The sequence below is a fragment of the Streptopelia decaocto genome, assembly GCF_964273445.1.
Source record: "Streptopelia decaocto genome assembly, chromosome: 7".
Lineage (NCBI taxonomy): Eukaryota > Metazoa > Chordata > Aves > Columbiformes > Columbidae > Streptopelia > Streptopelia decaocto.
In genome coordinates, this window is record NC_138661.1 from 51,483,519 (window position 1) to 51,509,673 (window position 26,155).

Sequence of the window (26,155 nt, forward strand, 5' to 3'; positions counted from 1 at the left end):
CTGCAGAGGGGCTGGCCTTCTGTGTTTCTGATTGACACTTACTAATCCAGTATCTTTTATATCTAAAACACATTAACAGAATACAGGGCAGATGATGCTCTTTGAAATTGTGTTATTTTGCATAGACTTGTCTGAAGCACGAACATGGTGTTGTACAAATAGATAGGTAGGAATAGGCAATCCTCACTCCAAAACTTTGCCATCTCAATAGTCAATTAAAGGATAGATCCAGTGAAGTGACGTACCTGGCATCACATGGAAGGTAAATGGCAGAGAGAAGACATCAGCTCTTCTTGCTGCTGGTGTAATGCCTTTCTCTTGCATAATGTTATATGAACACTGCTTTTCATTGAAGAGTTTCACAGTGCTTTGCAAAAATTCGTAAATGAATCTCCATCTAGTTCCCATGAAGAATTCATGAACGAAACTATATCACAGTCCTGCAAATGAAGTGTTATTGTTCCTGGTTTGTAGGGAGACACAAGTTGCTAACTCAAAGGTGAACAGTGAACACACCTCAAGGTTTTCATTTTAGATCCTTTTCAGGTATTACTTAAAATATTATTAAGTGATGCCAGACCAACCATTTCTCTTTTCATGTGGAAAGAGTCAGTCAGCAGTAGGCTGCCATTTTTCACATTTAATATGTTCTTCCTTATGTGGAAATTTACCTTGTTGCTAGAGAATACAAGCAGCCCAGTGACTAGGAGATGGAGGTTTGGTGTGGCCCATGTAAGTCAAATGAAGTTTAATCCAGCCACTGAAACCTTTCCTAAGAGTGAGATTGATTTTTCTCTTGCTCTTCTTTTTTCTGACCCAGAAACACCAAACTCTTGAGGTTTTATGCTGCACAAGGACCCAGAAGACTATGGGGTATTTTGACTAGTGAAATGTCATAGAGCTCTAAATTTGAGGTAGGCAGCTCAGCTTGACCTCTGAACATGCTCATAATGGATGAAGGCAAACCACTGGTTGTCGCTGAAGGAACACACAGTATGCTTGGTTTAGATCCGCTGTCAAATAAGAGTCCTCATAAATAGATAAATTTGTGGCCAGACCTTCCCAAATACTGCAACTAGCAGGTGGAAGTGAGCAGGTTTGGTTTCTCCATTTATGTCAGTGAATGTTTGTCCAAATGGACTGACTTTCCAGGGAAAATGCATGCTATATAAAACACCTGACATCTGCTGAGTTCCAGGTGCCTGCCAAATTCTGCCCTGTCCCAGGTGTGCTTATTCCCTATGAAGTTTGTTGCTGCCAGCACAGTGACAGCACACCACAAGTCGAAGGGAAGGTAGTGATGATGAGTCCCTCTGATAGCCGTTTGGCTGAGTCAAATTGTGTTGCCATGCACTCAGTCCCCTGCTTATCACAGGATGCAGCTGTGTGCTGCTGGAACCAGCTCTAATTGTGCTTGTGACTGTCTCCTGGAGGATTTTAATAAGCCCTGCAGAGTATGTAGGAATTAGACAGTGTCTCTTTAAGCAATTTGTAAACCCCTGGGAGCATTCTTTATTTTTCTGGTAGAAGCCACGAGAACCAATCCGCATAGCAGTTCATGCAGGTAGTATGGCTTTGTTTGTTTGTATCCAGCAAAGACTGTAATTTTGAATGAACAGTGGCCGTGTGACTTCTTCATATTCCTGACATTGTACAGAGAGCAAATACACCATCCCCTGGTGAGAAACCTAGTCTGAAGCGGTCTGCCTGTACAGCAAAGATGTGCAGTTCCTCAAATATACTGTTACTCTTCAGCTGGTGTCTTCCTTGATGCCGTCACCAACAGCACCTCCCGCTGCAGCTCTCTAGGGGCACAGCATAGAACTGACCTTTTTCAGATGGAGCACCCCTTTAGAAACTCTTCCCATATAATTTAATCAAAGTAAAAGAGCAAATTTTTAGATGAACTTTTTAGGTCAGCTTTATTCCTAAAAGCAAATAGAAGAAGCAGGTAGTGAAAAGAACTAGATCTTTATTACAGAGCATTCTAGGTAATAAATATTTATCAACTTAATTCACTGGTACAAATAAGAGCTCATCTGTGACTTTTTTTTCCACTAGTCCTCCTCCTCCATCTCAACTAGGCACAGCATTTACCTGTTATCCATCGGTTCACTCCATTGTGATCTGCAACTGATTACAGAATCTTCTTTCCAATGTTTACTTCTCTAGAAAAGGCATCAGTTAAGAAAGCTAACACAATATCATTTAGAACTTTCCATTAATGAATGGAAAAGGATTTATTTGTCCTTACAGAGAAAAAAAAGACAAAGATATGCAGTCATTTATTGTGTAGTTTCACATAACAGAGCAGAAAACACTGTTGTTTTTACTGAGTGGTATTTTTGAAGTGAGTGAACTCCTGGGAGAAAGATTAAAAAATGGGTACTGGGAGGCAGCTTCCGTCTCATTTCCCAAATACTCTGCAACGTCTGAGTCCTTGTCTTGGTTACTGTTGGCTGTGGGCCTATCATGAAAACATGGGTTTTGAGAAGTGATTAGGGAATCACCTGCTGGGAAATCAAGTGATTGTGGTAGGGGGTTTAAAATGAACAAAAACCACATTGTGAAACTGCACACTAATGGAACCCTAAAGCATGTATAGGTTCAAGAGTTAAAGAGAGCTGGTTGGATAAACGTTCCAGAACCTGAAAGGGGTAAATAAACTAGGGAGACTCACTCCTTAGTTGCTCTGTTTGTTAGTGTCTTTCCAGAAGCAATGGTTGCTGGCATCTGTTGGGAAACCTCTGGGCTAGCCAGACCCCTAGTCTAAGGTCTACCTCTAACTGCTTTGCCAGTCTCTATAAGACTAGGACTGTCTCATTTTGTACTTAGAGCTATCAAAACAAAGGCATTAAATTAATTGCAGCCTTAGCAAAATGTGAATAATAAAATGATAAATTATAAATACGTAAAAAAATATTTTATCAGCACAAATAATTAAATTATAAGACCAGACTCAGCTGAGTTAATTAATCCTACTTTTTGTATGGCATTAGTAAATTTGGGACTGACTCTTCAAATCCAGGTTCAATGTGCTGCTCCTCTGTTTGGCCATATCTTTAGACCCCATGTGCCTGTTCAGAGATGCACTGGGATATCCCATCAAGTGGACAACTTGAGCGAACAAAGCAGCTCCAGCTGTGAGGGTAGGAGAAGGTACTGTGCATTAGTGAGGTTAACAAAGTTTTTGCGTGGTTTCTCTGTTTTGGCAAGATGATACAGCCCTTTTTCAGTTGTGGTGGAAAAAGCATTGAGTGTGCATGCTCTTTGTCAGTAGAAAAATGCCCTTTGGAGCAGGTGATCGTTTAAGGGGCTCCTTTGTTTGATAAAATGAGTTTGGGGTTTGGTTGAGCGGAAAATGTATTCATTGCAGATGAGCTTTTGGTCATAGCTGGTTTTTTTAAGCTGTCGATGTATGGGAGCCCCATTCTCTGTGAGAGCTCATTGAAAAATATTAGATGTGTGATTTCCCATATGTGTTGTCTGAATGCACAGAGTACTGAAAATCCTGGAGCAGAGGTTATGTTCCTGTCAGGCATTATGAACGTTTGGGCGTTGTATCAGCTTCCTCCCTTGCAGCTCTACCTGGGCATATTTGCTTTGCCATGATTTCCCATCCTGGGATACCCATAGGGAACCATAGATTTACTTCATGTCATCCCTCTCACCACGTCTCCTGATCTTTTCCCTTTTCCTCTTGCACCGTCTGAATACCTCATTACTGCTTGGGCTGTTGTATCTCTGGTGATGTGACTGAAGCTCCTACATGCCTGCACACAAAGTCATCCAGTTAATTTTGCTTCAGGCTGGGACTGCACTGAAACCTGTAACTGCAGCAGATAGAATGTGAACTTGTGAGGTTGGTACATCATCAGAGTCTTTTCTCCTGCTTTCCATCTTTTCCAGGTTTCTTCCTGTCATCTGCATTGAGCAAAAAACAGTAAAAAAAAAATTGGTAATCAGTTATAGAGAGGAATATATTGATTCACTCTTGTTCTTGAAATGCAACATTTGAAGAGCAGAGAGGAAAGAAATAGCTGTTTGTGCAACCTTTGTTTTGTTCTTGCAACCTTTGTTTTGTTCCCTTTTGTGAAGGGAATGGGAAGGCCTTTTACGGGGGCTGGGGGCACTACTCGGTGCTTTCCCATCCTCCTGGTGCTCAGATGATGGATTGCTGAGCTGCACATGCGCTCTCCTTCTCTCTCCAATGCATCATTACATTATTAGCCCTGTTCTGGAGAGCAGCAGTATTTAGGATTGGGCAAAGATGCCTTTAGGATGCGTGTTTATTTGCTCATAAAACAGGAGCGATAGAGGGACTGAAAAGTGTGAGAATGAGAATTGGGTCAGACAGAAGCTTCCAAAAAGCTTAGCTTATTTGGAGAAGAGAAGCAGCAGCCAGAATAACAAACCATAGGACAGTGAAATTGATTCCCCGTTCCCTCTTCATCATACCCTCCTCCGGGTAAACCTGTTTCGGCTGATAGTGAATATTTCATGCAGTGCTGAGCGTTTTCCGAACTGTGGTGTCCTAGTTTTTCCACCTCCAGCCCCAAAGGAATGTTTTTACATCATGGAGCTTTATTTTTGGGAAGGGGAGGAGGGAGCGGAGGCTGCAGGCTTGGAAAGAGACAGCAACAAAGAGTGGTTCAGAGAACAGCTTGGCTCTGATGTCTCGGCTGAGAATCTCACCTCCACTCCTTTGCTCCCTCCAGAAAGCTCAGTGGAAAGGGTCAGCTCCCAAGGGGCCAGAGCATGGTTCCACTCAGAATAAAATAACCCTAAAAATGGCCCCCTGCCTCTGCCTAGGTCTGCTCTCTGCACTGTTATTGTCGTAGTTGCTTCGTTAGCTGACAGCGACAAGCTGTTGTTACTGTCAGCGCTGCAGGTCTGTACAGCTACTGGAGGGAAGAGCCGTGTCTGTTGTACCTCACGCACCAGCACCCAGAGAACTGCCTGGCTCCTCTCTGCATGTCAACTATCCCTTCAGGAAAGGCACTGAGCCTTGTCCCTTTTTACTACCTCTTCACCTCCCCTCCATGTAGAAAGACCAGTTAAGGTTTTGCAGGTGTGGCAGTGCGAGTCCAAAAGCCTCGTAGCTCCTGATCCAGGATCCTCCAGTGTCAGTCTTTTGAGTTCATTACAGTAGGCTTTAGGTTGGGCACTTAGTCCTTTAAAGGAAACCCTCTCATCCTCCTCAGTATTTAAGAAATAGGTTAGGGAGCCATGTCATTCTGTCCCAGTGTTTTATTCCCTTTTTGAAAAAAGTTTCCACATATGCTTTTAAACAGCTGGTGAAGGGTGCTTGCTTGAACCTGAGGCCTTCCACACCACAGTGTCTACAGCTGCCTCTGAAGCACCACAGCAGAATAAACTGCCCTACTAATCTGCCAAACAGCTCAGAGTCTTGTGTTATCCCCCTCCCCAGCAAACTCTGAAGGAGGTTGGTATCCCAGACCTGGCTGTGGATTTACATTTCACAAGTGCTTCTTTGCTTTAGGATAGACAGAACAGCTATGAAGCTTGGAAAAATCCCAGAGCCTCAATATGCTTGCTTGTATTAGCCTCCTAAAAGCACACTTTACCTGACCGGCTGAATTAGCATCTACTGTAACCAAGATTGCAGCACAGCAGTTCAGAGGCTGACTCACCCCTATTATGGACTGCAAAGCCCAGCACTTGTGTTGCATGATTCCCTAGATAGCCTCTTTTCTCCTACCTAGTCATGCTTGCCCTCTATGCTCACTGCCCATTATTAAGGGGCACAAACTGGCAGAGCTTTTTCCTCAGACCACTGAGCTGCAGCTTTAGATCCTCTGCTCCCCTGATGTTAGTCCACAATGTGAATTGTTTGCTGTGTGGCTTGTTAGTCTGCAGCAAACTATGTTCACGCACCCTGAAGGACGTGGGGCAAGAGCGAAGCACAGAACTGCTTACTTAATGCTTTAGATTTGGAAGATTTTGATTGGTGCAAAAAGGCCTGAAGAAGGTGATGGTACATCTTTCTTCCTTGGTGGTTCTTGTCCCCTTACAGGATAGGAAAGGTGAAGGGAAGGGAGAGGAAAAATGGTTATTTTGTGGTGTGGTGGAGGCAAGAGGAGAGCTGTGGAAGATCCCCAAAGCATGCTCCACCTCCACAGCGTTACAAAACAGCAGTTCAACAGGGGACACAGAAGCACTTAAGGAAACTGCAGCTGAAACTAAGTGAACCTTTCAGTCTACTTATCACAGCATTTGCAGTCCCTGCTTCAAGGAGAAACAATAATAAATAAAAAAAAAATCTTGCACAAGGAGCTAGTATCCATCTAGAGCATTGGATGAAATAAAAAGTGACAAACAAACAAAATCACCAGCTCCTGCTTTAGAGGCTGTTGTTAAAAATAAACCATCATTCACTGCTGCAGTCCTGCCAGTTCTTCCCTGCTGAGAGCAGGAGACCCAAAATACTGCCTATCTTTATATTCCCTGTGCATGTTGTATAGTATAGTTTTACAGCTCTCTCTGTTGTCATTACAAAGATTCCCTGCTTTTCAGCATGAAGCTTGTTCTGTTATTTCTAGTCTACCTGCAATGCCGCCTGCCCTCCCTCCCAGCTTACGAGGCACTGTGTTTTCCTGTGCTCAGAAGATGTGTGGTGCCTCTGCTCGCTTCTGACTTAGATGAGGACAGTTGCTGACTCCCGATTCCCTGCATGGAGCCAGGTCAATAGAAGAGCACCTGCACCAATCACAATCAGGTGCTCAGCCGTGACAGCATGCTTTGAACTTATACTTTGCTCCATATGACATATTGCAGACTTCACCCCCCACTGCTTCATTCTCTGCAGGCTGTAAGGTGAGTTAGTGGGGGCATTTGAAACGTCATTTTTTGTCTGCATTTTTCAGAGGGTGTGTCTTAGTGTGTGTCCTGGCACAGTACGCACTGTAGCTGTGTTTAAAAACAAAGCAAGGGACCATCTCTGATCTGAAGCTTTTACAGTCTAACAGGCAATGCACATAAAAGGACAGGAAAATATGCAAAAAGTCATATATCTTTCTGTCTTCATTCTGTAAATACTGTACTAAGGCACAGGTAGATTAAGTAACCCATCCAGGGCAAAAGAAGCTATCAAGAAAATCAGAAAGTAAAACTAGGATTCGATAGTCTAGTGCCTCAGCCTCACATCCTCCTTTGTATACCCCGTCAGAGCAAGCCAGTATTGATGCCGTATTTCCCAGAGAGGTTTGCCAAAGTCTTTCCAGACCCAGTGAATCCAGACTAAGTTATGAGATGCCTAGGCAACTTTATGGCTTCGTTTGGATATCATTTCAGATAATCATTCCAGCTTTAACCCCACTCCATGAAACCTCCAGATTTGAGCTGATTATCACTTTGTGTATGCTAAAGGTGGGTTTGGATACAAGCCTCATTTAGATTCCAGTTTGGAACTATGTATAGACATGCAATAAAAGGTCTTGCACCTGTTATTTCATTATAATTTTATCTCTGTTTTATATGTGTATTTATGCCAAATAGTATAGTTGTGTCCAGTATTTAGGGTGCTTTTCTTGAGGAATATGTAGAAGACATTTGCTGTGATGGGGCTGACTGCACCCACCTCTGGTAGAACCTTGCAGCAGCCCCTTAGCACCTCCAAAATTTAGGGCTTGGACTTTTTAGAGGATCTCAACTTCCATTGTTAGGCAGATTTTCATTAGAACCTATCAACTGCAGTATCTTAGCAACTTGAAAATCCAGTTTTTATATTGTACCTAGCTGGAAAGGGGATTCTTCTTAAAATCTTAGCTGCAGGTAGTTCAGCAGCTGAAAGTCGCTCTGCAGAGTGCTTAAGTGCAGGGGAACCAAAATTACTGAACCTTTTGAAAATGTGGCAGTTACTTGCTGCTGCCACCCATAGGAGAGTTGCCAGAGGGGAAACATCCTTAAGGGGTTTCCTAATGGGGGGAGTTGTCAGCATTTGCCGAAGCTCCCACTAGCAGTACCTGAGTTCCCAGAGGGAAACAAATACTCGCAGTAAGCAGTTTTACAGAAAGCTTTTTGGTGTTTCTCAGTTGTGATTTTTAACAAATTATAATGATTGGACTTTTGGAAAAAAAAGAAACAAAAACAAAGAACAAACTCAACTCATTTAAGAAGCAGCTGAAAGCTCCTGAACCCTAATGTAAGATAATCCCCTGTGCTCCAGTTTGAAGAATATTTTTCTTGGGAATGAAAAGTGTGCTAGCACGTATCAAGGGCCTGACCCAAGTTATGTTAGTACCAGGACACTGCTTTGCAGTGACTGACAGCAGTCCCCAGTGAGGAAGATGTGCCAGTGCGGTGTTCAATGGTGATGCTTTCTAATGCAGCCTGCCCGCTCACATGTGCCCCGCAGGTCCTGGGGCCGCCATCCATGTGATAGTGACACTGCTCTGAAGTGACTGCTTGTTCCAAGGTCCCAAAGAAAAATTGCTTGGAAAGGATAAAGGAATAAAATACACAAAGGATCACAACCATTCTTGAAAAGACCACCTTGGATCTGGCCACTGCCAGAGCTGATCTAGGTGGGGTGGAGGGATGTCACTGAAGGGAAAGAAAGGTATGCAGGTGGAAGTTACCACCAATGAAACATTAAATCCTCTCTCATTGGGTTTTAGTGGAGCTGTTGTATGGGCAAAATGTTATGTGAAGGTTGAAGCGCCTCGAGTACATCAGAGCTGCCCTAGGAGTCTGTAGAAGGCAGTTAGTTTTCTTAATTTCTCTCTGGATTCTTGTTTCTGCCTATTTGTCCTGATGAACAAAATACATTGTAAGGGTAATCTGTGACAGTGAAGGGGTTGTTGTTGTTTGTGCTCAGCCAGTGCTGCAGAGGGGATAGGAGCTCATTGCATCTACTTTGTGCTAGGACGTCAGGTCATGGGCAGCTCCCTCGTTTTCCTGTTCATAAGTTGAAAAATGGAAATGCACCTTACATTTTTGAAATGCTTGGCAGTCGTGTTCTGGCTGCTGACTGATCTTTGGTTTGGAAAAGTTATTACTGAAAGAGGACTTCCCTTTTGGTATTACATACTGCATTTTGCCAGTCAGTTATGTTTGTTGATGGCTTGAGGGTCACAGCCTGCTTTCTTGTCTCTCTACTGCATTAGAGGGAGTAGAGATAAAGATGCCTGTCTCTAAGTTAGAATAGCCTCACAAATGCTGACTTCTGTTTTGATTCCCCTAGTTTTGTACTCCAGGGACTGAAGGAGAATAGCACCTGTGCTTCATCCAACAGCTGGTACTTTTGTGTGGCCCTGACATATCTGAATGGTAAACTGGCACAGAATCTTTAGTCCAACTCTCCCATGCAAAAGGCCACTGCAATTGTTGCAAGTTGCTTCCACACCTGCATTTTAATGCCCTGACTCTGCCAGAACATCATGGTAGCAGAGAGCCAGCCGCAGCCACCATGAGGACTGAACTACAACTCTTTTTCCTGCTTTTGAGGTCAGAACTTACATTCCTCTGTCACAGCACCAGAAAAAAAGGAAAAAAAAAAAAAAGGATGTTTCACTTTAAAAGCAGCTGGGGAAAGGAGAAAAGCCTTGTGTAGCAAGGAGGAGACAACATCCTCAGTCTTGTGGTGTCTGCAGCAGTGGCAGCAGCAGTCGCATCCCGAATGATTAATGAGCAGGCAGGGTGGATGTGTGGAGCTGAGCTCAAGCCCCGTTGCGGAGCTGGCTGTGGGATCCCCCCGGGAGAGGCGGGCTGCTCCGATACGGCAGGGGACTGGGGGCGGCTTACGGAAAGCTGACTTACGGCAGCAGCTCTTAATGGTGCTGATGTCTTAATCATTGGTGGCTTCGGCAAAGACTTATCTCGCGCCCCCATACTGCTCCAGTGAACAAAGGACTTGAGAAACATAGCTTGACCCCTTGGCATTGAGTGGGTTTGGGGCTGGAAAAAAGAAGCTCTATTTAAAGAGGTGTCATAAGGGGAAGGGAAAAAGGAAGGAAGGGAATTCTCCAGCCTGTGTTAAAAATAAAATGCAAATCGTATTTTAACCTCATGCCAGATTTGTTCTGCTGGTTTAGGGTCACTCCTATAAAATGCAGGTGGTGTTTTGAGCAAAATTAGGATGTTTCTAGAAAGGTGCCCTAGTTTTCTGTAGCAGAACAACAGTGTGTATATATATATATATATATATATATAAATAAATATGTCCTCCTAGGCTGTACAATAAACTGTTTGGCAGTGCTGGAGGCATAAGGTGATTGTTGAACTATGTAGGCCATGCACCTGCTAGATCCCTGATGTGTTATGAAAAGGGAAGTTTGCACAGGACTCGGGAACAGCCAGGAGGCCAAGAAAAGCATCTTGCAGCAGGGGCAATGGAACCAAAATGCTTATAGTAAAAGTCATTCTGCCAAATAGGACTTCTGGTAAAATGCACACTCACCCATGAAGGCAATTCCCTCCAGTTGTCTGAAAATCCTTTTGGTTGAATAAACAATATGAGGGATAAAAAATTGGGCTGGGCGGGCTGCTTCTGGCCTAAATTTGAAAATCAAACTCATTCATTCATGTAAACCCTCTGTAGATTCTTGCAGTCCTGTTTTACTTCTGAGGTCCTGTGTTCCCTTGTAACATCAGAGACTTCTCCCAGAAGAAGGAAACGTGCTGCAAACTAGGTGGTTAAGCGAATCCTCAGGCCTAAAAGAGATCATCATCAGAGTGATCCCACTAAAGAGCTGAACAGAGGTCTGACTACCATCCCGAGACTTGGAGAGCATGCACATGTGTCATGGAAAATGATGAGGAAGAGCCGTTACAGTTTGTACTGAGGAAAGGACATGGCTATGTCCTGCACATTTCCATCTGCAAGGAATGTTGTCTTATTTGAAAACATTCAGACGACTTTTAAGGGCGGGCTGTTTGCTTTGGTTTTTTTCTCTTTTGCTTATTTCCTGTTTCAGATTTAAAGAACTGCTTCATATTTCCTTAATGAGAGTGTATCAGAGCTTTACACTTGTATATATTTTCCCTAAGGGAAGCTTCTACTCATTTGTTTGAAGACAGAACTGACAAACTCAGGCCTTCAGTAGGTAGGCAGCAACCTCCTCTCCTGTGGTCTTTACACCACTGATCATTTGCAGATCATGGGCAAGATAAGGGATCAGAGAGACAAAACAGTGGTTCAGGGATCTTGGTATGCTTGGAAAGTGCGAAATTATACCCTGTGGAGGCATCTCAGGTTTCTCAAACAGGTCACTGTTCCCACAGAAGGAAGAGGAACAACAGTGCCTAGCTCCCTGGGTAAATGAAGATGTGTCCAAAGGAATATAATCAAAAAAGTAACTCTGCAAAATACCTGCTTTATGAGTCAGAAGTAAGGACAATCCCCACTTCCTGATTGACCACCAAAAACATTCACATTGGCCACCAAGAGCTTTCAGAATAAATTTGTTACTCTCCTATAGGTTTGCTAGAAGTTACAAGGTAATTTTTTCCTCACCTTCTTTCATCACTTCGCTTTTTATTGCTTGCAGGTAGACCCTAGGCTATGTAGTAGTGGTGCAGAATAAATTGTACACTTTAGGCTCCTAGTCTGGATGTGTAACATTACCCTCCTCTAAATACAGAAACATGTGGGCAGCAGAATGATACCAAAGGACTTGACAAAACTCTAGATAACCCTCAAGTCATCCACTTGGGATGGAGTAAGACGGTTACCAAGGGAGGTAAAATTGCCTCAACTCTGTTAAATGGTTACTTAGGTCTTGCAGAGAAAAGGGCTGGCCTCCTAAAATCACCATGATTCCTTATCAGCTGCTGTCGCAGCCTTTCTTACTGAATAACACCCAGCAATAATTTTAGGACTCTCAGAAACAAAAGAGACTTGTCAATGTTACTGTGTTCCTCTGGCAAACAAAACATGAGATGAGCTTGGGGCAAACTTCACAGAGCTTTCCTGCGTACCCTGCAAGGAAGCTTTCCAGAAGTCTTTACTTCACCTTGGCTCCTCGGACCTGGCAACACATGCCCAGCAGAGAGCAGCTAAAAGAAAATGCTGCCTTGCTGTCCCATGGTGTCTGGCAACAAAGCACAAAAGGCAAATCCTTTACTTGGAGTGCACGTTTCCTACTCAGAGGGGGGACTGAATAGGAATTATTGGTGTTTCAGTGCAGGAGCTTAAGGGTAGGAGGTAGTACACAAATGAAATTTCTGACCTACACACAAATCAATATTATACAGCATCAGGATGCACTCTAATCCCTGCCATCATATGTACATTAATTTAATGATCAGCTGCCTCTAAATATCTGGAGGTTTTACATCCAAACTCACTTGAGTTCTATATGATGCAAAGAGAGCATCTCTGCAGTACTTTCCTCCCAAATGCATTTGTGTAAGTCAATATTCAAGATGTGAGCCTCACAGCATAGGCACCGTTTCTTCCTGAGTTTACTGCTGGGTTTCCTCAGTATGGCATCTACCTCAGCTACATTTTGGTGGGGTTTTTGTCTGTCCTGTGTTTTTGTGGGAGGCAGCATAAGCTTTTCATGGAGGGAAAGGCTTTCTCCATTGGAAAAGGAGCTAATTGTGTTTCCTGTAAAGAGATGTAATTGGCTTTCTTTTCTGTAAGGAGAGGATGACACGAATAGCATCCCTTCCCTTTCATTCCAAAACTCTGCTGTGATCATATTGCTGAGTCTTGGAAAACTCCCCAATTCACAGGTTGTTTTTTTTGCATGTTCCAAACATCTGGGAATGAGGTTCAGCTGACTGATGAATGTGATCTCTGGCAGAAAATGCTGAAAAGTTGAGAAGGGAGGGGACTAGATCTAGCCCAGCTGTCCATTTCAAGTATTACTGGTTTCAAATTTAGCCTGACATCTTCTTAGCAAATTGTTTGCAAGCACTTTTCCATCTGCACATGTAAGTATTATCATAAGTACTTGGCAAGTGCAAGGGTTTTTGAATTAAAATTAGAAAAGAGGATGCTTGTATACATGTCAAAGAATCCCAAGGTGTATGGACCAAAGATGGTTTTATTTAAGTGAACCCAAATTTTCAAATTTTCTTCTACTTTTGGAATGCTTGGTCTGCTGCTTTCAGGAATAGCTAGAGTAAGCATGTCCAGCCAAGTCCATTCTTTCCAGATAATTAGGCTAATTTGCTTAGTGTTAGGACTTTCCTGTTGCTTCCTCTATGTAATTTTTGAGTCATTAGCACTTTCTTTAGTGATGTGTTATTGCCTGACATAACAAAGTGTTGGATCCTGTCTTTGCTCTTCATCAGGAGCCAAATAGCTTTGAACTCTGCATTAGATGTGTTGTGTAGGGCAGATACAAACAAATGGGAAGAGACAGTAAGCAATGGCACTTAAAGACGACTATTCTCAAGATGCACAACCCACAACAACACCTTTAGAAATAATAAAAACACCGCCTTCCTCAAGTTTCAAAGGCCTTCATTCCTTTGCTTTTCCTGGTCTCCATGCAATAATGGTGTATTGGTGGGTGCATCTGTACTGCAGTGTATACTGCTTGCTATAAACACATAGGTTGCTTTGGAGTGACACAGGTAATTCAAGGGAGAAGTTTTCTGTACTGCAGAAATGATTGTCACTGTGTGAAAAAGATTATCTGTTTTAGGATAGGGAATACTCTTGGCTATGGTTTAGTGTGGTAAAGCTGAAGGACTTAGGCTGAGAAATACTGCAGGATCTGGAAACTAATGCTCAAGGCGCAGATTCATAAATAACGAGGCAGGCCTCATATTACAAGACCCATCTCCAAGGACTTAGAACTAAAAGATGGAATTTGCTATTCATTCCTGGCTGACTCTGGTCCCATTTAGTAGTAAAAGTCCCATTAACGTTGAGATAAAGAGATAGGCCAATGCTAAGTACTTCTGAAAGTCCGAAGAGACTAAATAATGTATTGCCAAATATAATGAAGATGTGGAAAACAATTGTATTCGCTCCAGAGAATAAGCTGGACCCTTCTGTGAGGCCGTGGCCAGGGATGTCTGAGGCCTCCTTTCTAAAGGAGGTTTGGACAGTGTGGAGAAGGAATGACTTGGCTTATTCTCATTGCCTGTTCCAAGATGATTGAGAGCCTATCTTTACAATGTTGTTTGTAAACCTCCCTTCGCAAGAGGTTTCTTGATCCTGATATTGATGTTGATAGGCTGCAAGGTGTCATCAGCACCTCCAGCAATAAGGGATGGGTGTACGATGGAAAGGATATGCGAAGAACAGAGATAAAATAACTGAGAAACAAAATGTTCCTTCGTTGCTGTCTTTGATCTCTTAACTCCCAGCTGTGAGAGATCCTGGATGCTGATGGCAGCAATTGACTAATTTTCTGCTGCTTCTGTTGCTTGTACAAAACAAAGGAAGACGTTGTCTTCACTGAGGGGAGTACAAGTCTTGCTGCAATGTCTTCTGTTGCAGGCTGAACCTGAGGTGAGGCAGGGAACGAGCACAGGCAGCCTCAAGACCAAGGCAAAATATGCAATTTTATTTCTTCCTCTCTTATCTCTTTCTGGCTCTTGCTTTATATTACAATTCCTGCCTTATTAGCCATCCTTTTGCAGATTAAGACCCAAAGGAAAGCTCCCAGCTGTTGTCACTGTCTTTGCTGTATCCCTGATACCGAAGGAGGAATTGGCAGCGCCATGGACAGAACTGCTGTGTCAAGGCTGTCGTCATTTCTCAGCACTGAGGTGTGGTGGTTGAAGGGAAGAGTCAGTTTTACAGTAGCCATTTAACTGTCTACCAATAGTTTACTCTTGATCTGGGACTGAAACTGAGTCCATAAAGCTAATTTTGCTGTATGAACAACTGAACAGCTGAGACTAACAGGCTTTGAGCCCATATGTTGTTGGCTAGATCCGAACAGGTAGCCTGGAGATGAAGGTATTGAGCAGTCACTGCTGTTCATGTCTGTCTTGCAAGATACAAAAAGACATGCTTGTGGTTGAGGTGGGTCTGCATTAAAACATGATAATCGCACATACAGATGAGTGGGCAGGAATGTTTGGAACTGAAGTGCTGGTTCATGTCATTATAGAGTGTAGTATTTATGGGAGAAGCAGACTAATTTCAAAATCGTGGATAGGAATAAATAGTTATTTGGATCAGTGTCCCTGAGATAGAATGGACATAGATGTGCTAATATACGGCTGGTGCATATCAGGCAGGTGCTGCTGTTCGTGCTGCAGTGCGATAGAAACTGCTGCCAACCTGCTGTGGAAGAAGAGTTGGGCTGAAGGGTTGCTCGGCCTCTCAGGGTACACAGCTCCTGGCTCCACAGTTTGGCAGAAAGTCAGCCGTGGATTCCTCTGCCTGCAGCTGCCAAGCCTCCCCTCAAGGCTCCCTCTGTATTGCAAAGTGAAGTGCAAACATGAACTTTTTGAGTCTGTGTTGCCCTTGGCCTTTTCACAGGTCCTGGATGAGGTCTGTGCTACTGTTTGTCTGTAACTATGTTCCTCTGGGAGGTGCCATTGTGCTTCAACGGTGTATTTCGAAGGTGGAAACAAAGGATAGAGCTGTGGGTTGCTTCAGCTTCTGCTTCTGTCACTTCCAGCTCTGGGGGACTGCTGGGATGGAGAATCTCTTCTAGATACAATACCAACTATTTGTATCTCACTGTGTTTATTAGCTCAGCTGAAATGAGATCCTAATATACAAGTACATAGAAATATCCATCAAAAGAGTCAACGGGTATCCAAAAGTGAAGGATAGGTGAATATAGTAGAATAACAAAAATCGTATTATCTGTTTTCTGCTCTTGGAAGTGATTAATGTCAGTAGGCTTGTTGTGGAGCAGGTCAAGGCAGGGATGGAATCTGGCATTATGCTTCCAATCTCTGCAAAGCTCTGCCTGTTCTGCCCTCTCCTGGAGCATTTGTTACCTGCCTTATTTCCTAGGGAATAAGAGATGGCCATTAAGGCAAGATGTAGAGAAGAAAACAGCATAAATCCTATTGATTGCTTCTGGAAGAGTATTAGGAAGAAAGTGTAAAGGACATTTGTGTAAGACAATGCCAAGGAGCTAAACAAGGCCAGTGTGACTAATGGAGAAAAAGATAGGGGGAAAGAGGCTAGCAGAGACACATAGGAAATGGTGGAGGGTTTATCCTTTGAAGCTTTTCCAAAACTGTGCTTTTAAATTTCTCTTCCTACTGATGGCGGATTCCCTAAGGATCCAGCCCCTGGTACTGTCAACATCGCTTCACTGTCTCAGTCCCTTTCCTGGATGCTCCTGGGAAAGCCTCTGCCTTATCATATTCTCCACCAATGCTCTCAGAAGCTCTCCACTACATTTTTGGCAGAACGTTATGCTGTGCCATGCTGTACCACGTCCTTCGTGCTTCCCCATATTCCCTTAATGGATTCAGCATCCTCCACCCACTCTTCGGCTCAGATGTTCCAACACTGTGTTCCACACTGCCCATATTAAATCTGTAATGTGTCAAATAATACAAGCAGCTCTGTACTTGTATTATTTGGAGCTGAACTCTCTATATCCCTCAATTTTGCAGCTTGTTTCTCCTCTGTGGGTAGTGACTGTTTTTCCCCAGCTGAGCATAGCAGCCCACAAAGCATTAAATGTTCTTGAATGTACATTCTACCTTCAGTAGAAGTAACTTCTACTGGAGGAAGGTGAGTTATGAATAGTGTTACTTGCCTGTGCTCCTGCACAGGGTTTGTTGACTTCCTGCTCTTGCATTCTTTAACACACTCACACTCCCCCATACATACACACACATCCCTGAAACAAGCCAGGCATAAGCTTGTTGGTTTTGGGGGGTAAAGGCTGCAGGTGAGTACTGTCTACAGCACTACTTGTCAGGTCTAGACTTACATTTCTAAGTTTGGGGTGAGTGCGTCACGTCTGGCATGGCAGGGAGGGCTGCTCACGTGAGAGGGACTGAGTGTGCTGCTTTGGAGCAGCAGATATTGGTGTTCACACAGGCTTGGCTGTGGCTGGTGATGGGAGGTGGCAGGTTTCTCGTAAGCACTGGGCTGGATCCGTGTCAGTTAGTTTTTTTTCTCCAGAAAAAACAAAAACAACCAGCTGTGCAAACATTTTGCTTTGGGTTAAAGAAAGCACAGGGCACATTAACATTAAAAAACAGGATAATGAGGGGGAAAGAGTAGTAAGTCAAAGATCAGGTTATTTCTCCAGCAGAGTGGCTGTTGGTTTGTGTCCTGTGTCCTGCACTACTCAGCGATGGCAGCCAGGATGTGGCACTCGCCGAAGGTGACAGGAGGCACAGGGAGGCTATTTGCCTTCTGGTGTAAGGGGCCAATTCTGCTGACTGCTGGCAGAGACTTGCACATCAGTCACTTGTTAGCTTTGTACCACCAGGCAGCAGATAATCTCAAGTGCTGAATGAATAAATCCACTCCTTGTCAGCTCCCATCAGTGCCTCTTGCATGAAGCCCTGATGCTTCTTAAAGAAGCATAGGCTGCAGATAAGTCTAAGTGCCATATTCACTTGGTAGCCTATGACAAAATGCTAAGGAACACTGCAAGTGTTAACTACTGAATCAAACCGTTAAGTTCCTGGGAAGGCTTTTCCATGGTTAGATAACCTGAAGGATCACTTCAAGAACTTGGAATCAGTATGTCAGGGCAGACCAGGAGTACTCTTCTGTTGTGGAGGTGCGTTGGCACTAGCAGGAGGGATTTCCAAGAAAATTCTCAAAATATCCATTCAGCTGACTTCATACCCTCAGACTTTATCCCGCATTTTGAGGTTCAGTGGAGCTTTAGAGTTCCAGTTTTGAAGGGACTATGAAAAAATACTTGTTTCAATAAAGACAAGTAGAAACTGACATTCTGTTACAATAGTAGTTTGTGGAAAATGCAGTATAGAAGTTTGCACATGCAAATTTTAACATCAAATATGCATCTCGCTTCTCACACGTACCTGTTTTCATTTTCCTTTATGGGGAAATAGCTTTGAGAAGCACACATGCAAACAAAAATTGTGGTGGAATGAGCCCATAATAGAGCTTTCAATAAACTGAGGAATTGCTCAGCTTTCCAGTAATTTTATCTGTTTGTTGTAAGTATTTTGTACAGCATTGTCTAGCTCCCTGATTCTGTCTAGCTTTCCCCCCTCATTTATTCAATTTTTATGGAATCTTCTTGTAATTACTAGTACTTAGCTGAAAACCTGAATTCATGTTAAAGCATTTAATTAGTCAAAATTATGTAATAAAAGATTTCTTCCAGATACTACTTAATGATCATTAGAAGGTCTGGTTCGAAATCCACTTAAGTCAATTGGTGTCTTTTGTTGACTTCAATACATTTTGGATATAGCTCAGTATATTTAGAAATCTGAAGCTAATGGCTACAGTAGCAGCGGGAAACATTCTCTGTAGATGGACAGCTTCTGTGGTTCTCTGCTTCCATAATGCCCTGCTGAAGAAGTTTTGGACAAAGGTGATGAAAGGCCACTTTAAGTGAAAAATCAACTAAATGCAGAGCTGCAGAATAAGATACTTTAATGTTTAGTCATTTAAAATGGTTTTTTCCACTTCTGCTCTGTTTATGCTCCCATTGAAATTAAGGATGCGACTGATACAATGTGTTATTGGTTAGATTTGGCAATGGCTTAAGTTTTTTTGAAAGAATGATATCCCCACAGGAGTGATGACCCTACAGGACATACTGGGCCTACAGTTACTTGTCATATAAAGCCCTTTCTGCTTTAATGCTTTTCTCTTCTGATTTCAAGAGTAGCCTATTTATTCTGTGATTATGGGAAAGAGCGAACAGATGACCTAGATGGTCTTTACCGAAGCCAGTCATGTTTAACTTTCAGTCTGACATAACTTGGAGGCAAAAATACCAAATCAATAAAATGCTAGAGTCTGTTCCTGCAATATTCGTTACGGCAGAAACACAGACTTTCCAGAGAACTTGAGATTAGTTTCTTCTTATCTTTGGTTTTGCTGCTTCAACTCATTGAAGTATCACAGTGATTTACTTTCTGCTTTCTGTGCCCTCATCATGGAAATCCAAATTACTACAGATCAGACCAGACATTGGAGAAAACAGGTACTTTGGTACAAGGTTTCCAGCCCGAATTCTAACCTGAGGAGTTGAATGAGCATCCAAATCTCTGCATCCTTTGAAGTTCATCTTAAATCGAAATAATTCTGAACTCAGAGGAAATTCATGTCCAGGTTTCTGGTAACTGAGGGACAGCCCAGCCATGAGTTCTGAAAATTATTCCATTAATTGCTTCAAAGCAAAGCAGAGACAACATCAGAAAGCTTGATTTTCACATGAAAATCTATCACACCCACGCCACCCACACGCTCTCCCCCCATTTTGCTGTGAGTAGCAAAACCAGCACAACACATTTGCAGCTTGCAGGGCTTTATTGGCCCTCGCCACTTCTGCAGCTCCAGACTTCCTTCTCAGGGCAGAGTTTTGAGTGATATAGGAGCCACTGATGTCAATTGGAATTTGTGGTGTGCTGCTGGTGGACTTCAAAGCATCTGAGGATAATTGTCATCTGCTTTTCCCCAGCTTTTTGGAAATAAGTGTTCTTTGCGAAACTCTGCAATTGATGACCATGGTGTAGTGCTTCCACAGATTTGGTAGATAAAATAAGAGACAGCTGTCCTCCTCATTTTTCAGGTTCTCAAAGCACCACGTGGGTGATGAGTGACCCAATTGTTATTGAGCAAATAAATTCAAGAGAAAAAGAAACTTTCTTCGTCATTGAGACAAGCTTTCAGGCTCCCTCAACCTGCCCTCCTTGCCTTCTAGGTGAATTAGCACCTCGTATGTCTGTGAGAGCAGACACTTGTCGCCAGAGATGTGATTTCCTCTGGGGAGGGAGGGTGAAGTAGAGATGGAGGTGAGGGAACTGGAGTTTTGCATTATTCCTCTAAGGGTCACGTTGTCCCCATGTTGCAAGTAGCTGAATCACTGGAGCATCTTGTCAAATCAGCCTCCTGCATAGATTTTTAAAACCTCTAATTGGCATCTGCAAGGTTACAAGTTAGCAACGTGTCTCCATCTGAGCTGCGTAGCCCTTCACAGCTCTCTCCCCCAGCCCCAAGGCGCTGAGTGCTGCATAGTCAGTAACCTACCATGCCATGAGGCAGCCCAGGCTGTCATTGGGACCCTGTGACATGACCCAGTGTTTGTGTGACAGAGAAGGATCCATTTTTTTCCTTTCTCTTTCAACCACTATGCAAATGTTTCTCCATGTTTCCTGTTTATCACAGACTCTGAGCTTCCCCAGACAGGCTATTCTGAGCTTGGCCTGCTTTCTGATAATTGCATCTGCATTAAAGCAAACACCCCTGCAGGGTTTCTCTGTTCCCCTGTCCTTGCCAGCTCCGAGCTGGACAGCACTCCGTGGCTTGCAAGCACAGGGATGCGCAAAAAAAGGCATGCCAAGGGCTGACAAAGCTCTAGGGAAGAAGGCAAAGCTGCATGCTATTTCAGGCCTCTTTTATTTTGCCAATGAGTTCAGGTACCTCTCCTTTGCTAATGACACAGTGGCTGCTAGGTCCTCCTAAGCCATGCATTAGTAAAATTGCTATTGAGATCTACAGTCTGTGTCCGGCCTGTATTAATTACTGGCTTCTCTGTGGGGATGTGAAAAATGAATAGGATCTGGTAGAGTCACCCATCAGCAGTAAGTGCAGTAGTAATTTTGAGAAGGTGGTCCATCGCACTTTTTTGCGAACTATTGGTTTTCTTTGGAAAGAAAAAGAGCCAGGACAGTGTTTTAAGATTTTTGAGGATAATCTGTACCAGATTGCTGTTTAGAGAGCTGGGAATCTCTAGTTCTTGAAGTAATACAGCCGTTAGTGTCTTGCTTCTCTAAATAGGGCCAAGGCCCGGACTATGAGAGTTACAGTAATGACACTTTTCCTTCATAAAGCCCCTTTTCACAGAAGGATTATACAAAATTTTACTGAGTTGCATAGATTATTTTTGTCCGTGGTTTACCGCTAGAAGAGGTAAAAGACTGTGGAAAGCTGCCTGCTGCCTGCACTGAAGTGGTGCAGCACACCACTGTACTGAATACGTTGTAGTGAAATGCTGCCAGGCACATCAAGCCTGATGCTTTCTGCATACCCGGGGCTAAAATCAAGACCTCCAAAGCTGTATTTCCTCTAAGGATTTAGTTCCCAGGCAGTTTAAGATATGCATAGAACCTTCTACATTCACACATGTAAAATTATGAAAGTAACTCAGGTTATTTCTTTTTAATTGCTTCCTAGAGTAAATCTGTAGGTAGTAAGTAGATATTTGCTTTCTGGTCTTATTTTTTGTTGCTGAACATAGGCTATGCAGTGCCATAATTGAATCCCCTCCTCCAAGCAGTAGTCATAAATCACTCACTGCCTCTTCTCATGCTTTAGGACAGTAACCAAGAAGGACCCTGACTGGATCCATCCATCACTCACACGGTGTGAACATACGTTGCCACTGCACCCACCAAGAGGTTTTTCAGAAGTGAATCTGTAGTGCAGTTAGACAGCCCATCTCCAGGGAATTTCATCCTTCACAGGCAGGATATCCCCAGGAGGGAGAGCGGGGTTGAATGATCCCTGCTGTGACAGTGGTCACGTTCTCCATGAAATACCTGGTCTGCCCCATCCAAAGGGAAGTCTGTTGGAGTTTCAGTTCCTGAGCAGCTGCGGTACATGGTGCTGATGGTGAACCTCAGTACTATTGCAGGAGTGTTATGGGAGTGGGTGCTTCTTCTATTTTGTTTTTCATCATTCTTGAAGCAAATCCAACTTAATCAGTTACAGGGCTGAACAAGCTCTCTGCAAACATCAGTGTATATCTTGTAAGAGAAAGGAGTAACAGATCTTTTTGAAGAGGAGACAAAAATTGAATGAAGTAGCTCTCCCCCCGTTTTTTTGGTGGGATAGTTGTACCATTAAAATCTACACAACCTTAATTTCCTATTTGTATGAGCAGCTTTCATATAAGTGCTGGTCATGAGTAAGTTACACCTACAGACCTGTTACCATCAAGTACTGCGTATTGCTGAATTCATAGCTGTTCTGGCAGGGCTGAAGTGCATACATACATGTTTACATGCATTCCCCACTTCTCTGAAGAAGCTGTTTCCAGACAACCCCAGTGTGGAAATGGGTCTCTCAGATGACTTTTGACTCTGCAAAGACGAATAAATGTCTCTGAAAGACTAAGATTGACACACACACAAACATACTTTTGTCCATACTTATATCCTAGAAAGGCCAAGGGTGATACGATACGAGAGTTGCCTTTGGGGTTTTTTTTGTGTGGTGGTGGAGAGGAAGAGAGATGTGGGGTGATAAGCAACATGCTGGGAAATCCTTCTCCTCTGCACAGTGCTGGAAAACTGCTGCTTTCTAATTTCCTGCTGAGTATCTTACTGGCATTCAGGGAAAGTTGTTTGTGTTCAGGCTGAGCGGAGGATGGTATCTCAGGAAATTAAAAGACATCAAGAACTCAAGGTATACTGCAGCAAGTTCCAAATTACTTGTCTGATCCCTGCAGGGGAGATGTTAAGGGATGGTTTTGTAGTTTATGTGTCGTTTGTTAGCGTAGCAGCTCCAGGACAATCAGTTATTTGAAGGACTGGAAGAAAACCTACCCATTTGTCCTTGTTTGCATCCTTAGGTCTTCTTTCTGGCTTTGTGGATTCCTGGAAATCTGTCGTGCAAAACCATGTGATGCTTCGACTGCCTCTTGTTGCAGAGTTTATTTCCATTATCTACAGTTTCCATAGTGCTACATTAACTCCCTTCGAGTTAGCCTAGGTCAGATCAGAACGGTTACAGTGTGGCTTCGAGCAGCACAGAGCAATTTTGGTAGCAGCTGAGGAGTTACACTGGCTCCATCTCTAATGAATACCCTTAGTAAATTCAAGTTAAAAGCACGACGGCAATCATTATAGGAATTTTGGGTGAGAACAGGCCTTGTGCTAATTACAGGGATTTAGTCACGACTTGTTAACTCCGCGTTGAAGACATGCTCTTAGAAGTAGCCATGCTAGGACAGATTGGGAATTGAGAGAAAACACAGTCTTACGCTTAAGGCTCTGAACACTGCGTCTCCAGTAATCGGGTTTAATTTCTTGTTGTGCCTTGTACTTCTTTTGTCACTTCTTATATTTCTTTCCCCTTCTGTGTCTCAGTTCTGCAGCTATAAAATCAAGCTGCTGTCTGTCTTCCACTCTTTGTTTCCACTACATACACTGCAAATTCTTCAGGATGGGTATTTTCTAATATTAGTTGAGTATGCAATACATAGTACAGCACGGCTACACCTGTGCTTATTGGAGGTCAGGAGAGCCCTAAATAACATCTTACAGTTTCTGTACTTTGAGAATATGTCATTGGCTTTGGGTCGTGGGGCAGCCTTGAATGCTCATATAACTCCTACAGCTAACTCCCTTTAGTAAACTCGAGAATTTTCTTTCAACCTTGAAATTTTGCTGGTTGTCTGTCCAGCAGGTCAGAAAGTGCTGAGGCTGAATAAATTTAATTTTTCTTGAATTATGTGAGTGCTAAACTTGATATATTGTTGTAAGTTTCCATATCCTCTGCATATAAAGAGAGTCAGAAAATGGATAAATAGGAAGAAAATGTGTGATGATATCTAATGTATTCCAAGACCAAGCTTCTAATCTTCTCTATTTCTTTTTGTTTCTTCCAGGTGGAGCGGGAAATAGCCATCCTGAAGTTGATAGAACATCCACATGTTTTAAAGCTGCATGATGTTTACGAAAATAAAAAATATTTGTAGGTATTACTGGCTTTTGCCAGAGAATGGGGAAGGGAGGGAGAGGGGGGGTTTGGAACTTGGTAACATTTGTGATAGAATGGAGCAGGGTGTGTTTTCATCCCCAGCTAGTGTCCATGTGATATCTGGTACTTGGATGAGTAAGGAACAGTCCTTATTTCTTCGGTTTTTCTCATTTTCTTCTCTGAACTTAACTTACACAGTGTTTCTTTTCCTACTTAAATGTAGGGTAGAGGACAACCCAATGTTTTCTCTTAAACAGCAAGAGGGGAGGAACCTCTAAAATCTGGAACCATTTTGAATAAACACTGTAACAGCCTGTTACAGTGAATAGTTTGGATAACCTCCCTTGCCTGATAGTTTTAATTGAAACCCTTGACTCTGACTAACAATATTTTAAATTTGCCCCATCAATAACAGTTTTTGGTTTTAAGAGCTGCTGAAATCTCCTGATGGTTCTGCAGTTACAGTTAAGTAGCAAAGCCTTTTTTTTTCAGTTCATTGCCAGTGCCAGACAGGGATGTTGTCCACAGACAGAGTTATTTTACCTTGACAGGGCACTAGATATGTTGAATATGTTGTCAAACAAACATGCCACATTAATCTTGGCACAACAGGAAAAAAAAAAAAAATGTTCTCCAAATGGAAAAGGGCAACCCAGTAGAGAACTCAGGGTTATTTTCAGCTTTTTAACAGGTTATTGCAGGAGAGTGCTTAAAACAAAACAAAACAAAAACACCTTACAGGTTGTTTCAGAAAGATGGATCTTTTTTCAAAGCAGTATTTTTCACAATGGCAACATGTTACAATTACACAAAAATTTACAAATGGTTTAGTGACAGGCATCTAGCAGTAATCATTTGAAACTCTGTGCCCTGCCCTTTCAAGTGGTAAGAGTTTCATTCGTGGGCAGTTTGTGGTTGCAGAGATATAGTGATTTCAAATTGGGTCCATCTTTTTGAAACACCCTGTATTTTTAAAAACCACCATCCATTGGTGACCTCTCCTTAATGTCATGGCACAAGAAGGTAATGACTGTTTACCCAGAGAAACTGAGTTGAATGGAGGCAGCAATCCCTCATGGACCACTCAGCCAGTCCTGTTACTGGAGTAGTTCATTCTTATTCCAAGAAGTGCGGCCTCTGTGCCTGAGGGTTAGCTTAGCAGAGCAGGCAGTAATTTCTCCTGGATTCCCCACTCTCATTCGGGGCAGAACCTGCCATCCACCATGAAATGTGGTTTCCAGCATGAGCTTGTGCAGGCACTGGGCAGAGCCTGGGTCAGATGTTCCCTGAGCTGCTGCTGAGTGCTCTGTCCTCAGTGGCATAGACAGTCATGATTCCATTAAGCCCAGTTTGTCCCAGCTGAGGACAGAGGCCCAGATCTGCCACAGCCTGCTCTGCATGCAGGAGAAGGGTAGCAAAGGGAAATGAGGCTTTACAACCAATAAGTTCTCTTTTAACCCTAAAAAGAGAGGCACTATTTGTAAGAATACATTTCACTGTATTCTGGTTTAAAGGGGGATAGGATGAGGCCCTATGCTTTCTTTTGGTTAAGAAAGAGGTAATATCCTTCTTTGTCATCCTTGTTTATTTGTACATTATGTATACACACATACAACGCACACACTCTTGCATAAACACAGCATGCAGCTGATGTATTCCAAGTAGGTGTAGGATACTTGGGTGGTGGAGGCAGTGTATGAATATATGAAGAAGAAAAGGCCGTGATCACCACTTGGCAGGAAAGTATCTCCCTGCAGAAGATCACTTTGAAAAGAGAAGCATCCCACATCTTTAAGCCCTGTCTGGATATCCTGGCTTCTAAAAAATGTGGGGCTCCAAAGCAGGTTTTGCCAGTGAACATTTAGTCTTTAACAATCACTAAATTTTCTTTCTGTTGTAGCTCCTCTGCCTGTAGGGTTGAGCTGTCTGCATCTCCCCACAAAGGCACTGAATCCCTCTGCTGAAAGGCACTGATTCTGTGAAAGAGCCAACGACTGTTAATTATGTTTCTTTTTTTATTAGTCACTATTTTAAAGAAAGGGCACAATGCAGAGCTTCTGCCAAGCCTTTGTGTTTAAAATTAGAAACACCCATGGCCTTGGATAAATCTGTAAGGTGGAAGAGAGTGCCTGTGGAGGGGTGAAGTGTTACAAGCATGTGGGGGTTGATAAATGTGTACGCATGTACTTTCCCAAATAACAAGATAAAGTGACCTCTAGTTCTCAACAGCATCAAAAAAGGAACCGCTCTCTGGTTCTGGCATCACCTTTCCATCATGCGTGCCATCTCAGCAGTAACGGTAGTTGCATGGTTTCAGAGGAGCTTGTGAATTATGGGTGATATTTCAGATGCCAGAGACTAATCACGATGCAGCGCTGGGGAGTG

General features: G+C 43.0%; 1 protein-coding gene across 1 annotated transcript in view; it reads left to right on the plus strand.

Annotated features, from left to right (window-relative positions):
• The window catches only part of BRSK2 (BR serine/threonine kinase 2), a gene marked incomplete at both ends in the record, with an annotated part of 313,595 nt that overhangs the window by 183,861 nt on the left and 103,579 nt on the right, over positions 1-26,155 (plus strand). Inside the window, one exon of the mRNA XM_082058533.1 lies at positions 23,679-23,764. Within this exon, the coding sequence (XP_081914659.1) occupies positions 23,679-23,764 (86 nt within the window). The remainder of the gene's footprint in view (positions 1-23,678; positions 23,765-26,155) is intronic.